The sequence below is a fragment of the Alligator sinensis genome, unplaced genomic scaffold (assembly GCF_000455745.1).
Source record: "Alligator sinensis unplaced genomic scaffold, ASM45574v1 scaffold308_1, whole genome shotgun sequence".
Lineage (NCBI taxonomy): Eukaryota > Metazoa > Chordata > Crocodylia > Alligatoridae > Alligator > Alligator sinensis.
The window spans coordinates 2,354,789-2,356,513 of NW_005842041.1; the positions used below are offsets into that span (position 1 = coordinate 2,354,789).

At 36.4% G+C, this 1,725-nt stretch overlaps 1 protein-coding gene across 1 annotated transcript in view; it reads left to right on the forward strand.

Annotated features, from left to right (window-relative positions):
* CUNH9orf135 (chromosome unknown C9orf135 homolog) overlaps positions 1–1,725 on the forward strand; it is a 40,543-nt gene that overhangs the window by 15,160 nt on the left and 23,658 nt on the right. Inside the window, exon 2 of the mRNA XM_014519462.2 lies at positions 1,225–1,333. Within this exon, the coding sequence (XP_014374948.1) occupies positions 1,225–1,333 (109 nt within the window). The remainder of the gene's footprint in view (positions 1–1,224; positions 1,334–1,725) is intronic.

Sequence of the window (1,725 nt, forward strand, 5' to 3'; positions counted from 1 at the left end):
CTGCCTATGCAGGGGGTCGGACTCGATGATCTATTGAGGTCCCTTCCGACCCTAACATCTATGAACCTATGAACCTATGAAAGTAATGCTACATGTGTTGCACAGGGGGCAGCCTAGTGAGCACGCAGGGATACCTAGCTGCTGGATGTGGAGACTTTCTCTTTCTCTGTGGCAGAGGCTTCTAGTATAGAAGTTGTTTTTTTTTTTTTTTTAAGTGGAGCCAAGCCCTGGGTGCTGTGGCAGAGCTCCTGCTGGATCAGATGGGCCTTCAGCTGGCCCAGTAGGTGCTGCTGGCTCCCCCACCCAGCTCAGCTGGAGAAGAAAAGAGTTATTGGGCATTTTGGCTCAGCTAGAAGCACCTGCAGTATCCTGCAGTTTGGGGGTCAACAGCAGCCACACTGTTCTTCAGTCCCCTACCCAGTTGCCTGTGCTTTCCCAGTATTTTCAAGGAAACTTTTTTTTTTTTACTTCATTGTGCCGTTAAAAACTAAGGTCCTTATCTTTTTCAGGAGCGTATTTTATGTCAGAAAATACAGTAGTTCCATACTTTCAAAAAGTGGGTGTTGCTTTTTTTAATTCTAAAATGAGGGGAAAATGAACATTTATCTCCAGCCCTTTTTAACCTCTTTTCATTTGCGGACTCCTAAAAAATTTCAAATGGAGATATGGACCCCTTTGAATTGAATATTAGATACTGCTCTAATTAGAAAAACTTCTAGGGTTTGTGCATCATATTTAATTGTGAATCAATGTCTACTGGACATGTCACATTTCTGAATGCTAGTTCTTGACTGAAAAATGCATAGCTGTACTTTGCTTCTGGCTTACTACATAATGCAGTAATATATTTGTAGTGTTTTTGTAATGAAATTTATGTAGTGCTTTTTCAGTAAATGCTGTATGTTCACTTATCAAAAGATGCTTTGTTCTAAAATTGGATTATGCTTGTTTTTTTGTTGTTGGGTTTTTTTGGTCCATTTTGAGTTATGACAGTTTTGAAAGTGGAGGAGGACTGAATGATTGGTTAGTTATTAATAATAATTAATAATATTAATACTACTACTAATAATAATAGCAGTAGCATAAGAGAGAAAGTAGTGTTGAGTGTAAGATATATGTTCATATTTATGTATGTCTAGTGAAATTTCAATTTGCATTCAAAGCAAGAGTTAATAATTCTTTTGTCTTTTTACAAATAAACATACAAATGTGCATTTTTTTAAGCCTTCAAGACAAAGAGGCTGAACCTAAGGATTATAATATAAACCAAGTTCCTTTGGGTTCAAAGAATTTATGTCGATCTACTTACTGGAGACTTGGAAATATCGATGAAGTAAGTAATTTCACTTTCTCTTTTTAAATTCAAGATATTTAATAAAATCATTCTTCAAGATTAAGTCTGGTTTTGATTTTGGAGAATCTACTGTTAGGGCCTCAGATATGGACCAGTTACATAAGCATAATAGGAGACTTTCATTCTAGAGAGTATAATTCAAATTTGAATTCACTGCCAGCAAATTAAGACTTTTTTTAGTTATATAAAGACTACTTCCCCAAATTCCTTGAAGGTGTTTTAGTGTGGTTTATTGTTAGAGTTATGAATATGAGACTGATTTTATGCTTATTTTTAATGTAATGATGACAACAACAAAGAGGTAAGAAACATGGGAAAATGTTCTGATATTATGGAAGCAAAAAAACCCCCCCCCCCCCCCCCCCACCCCA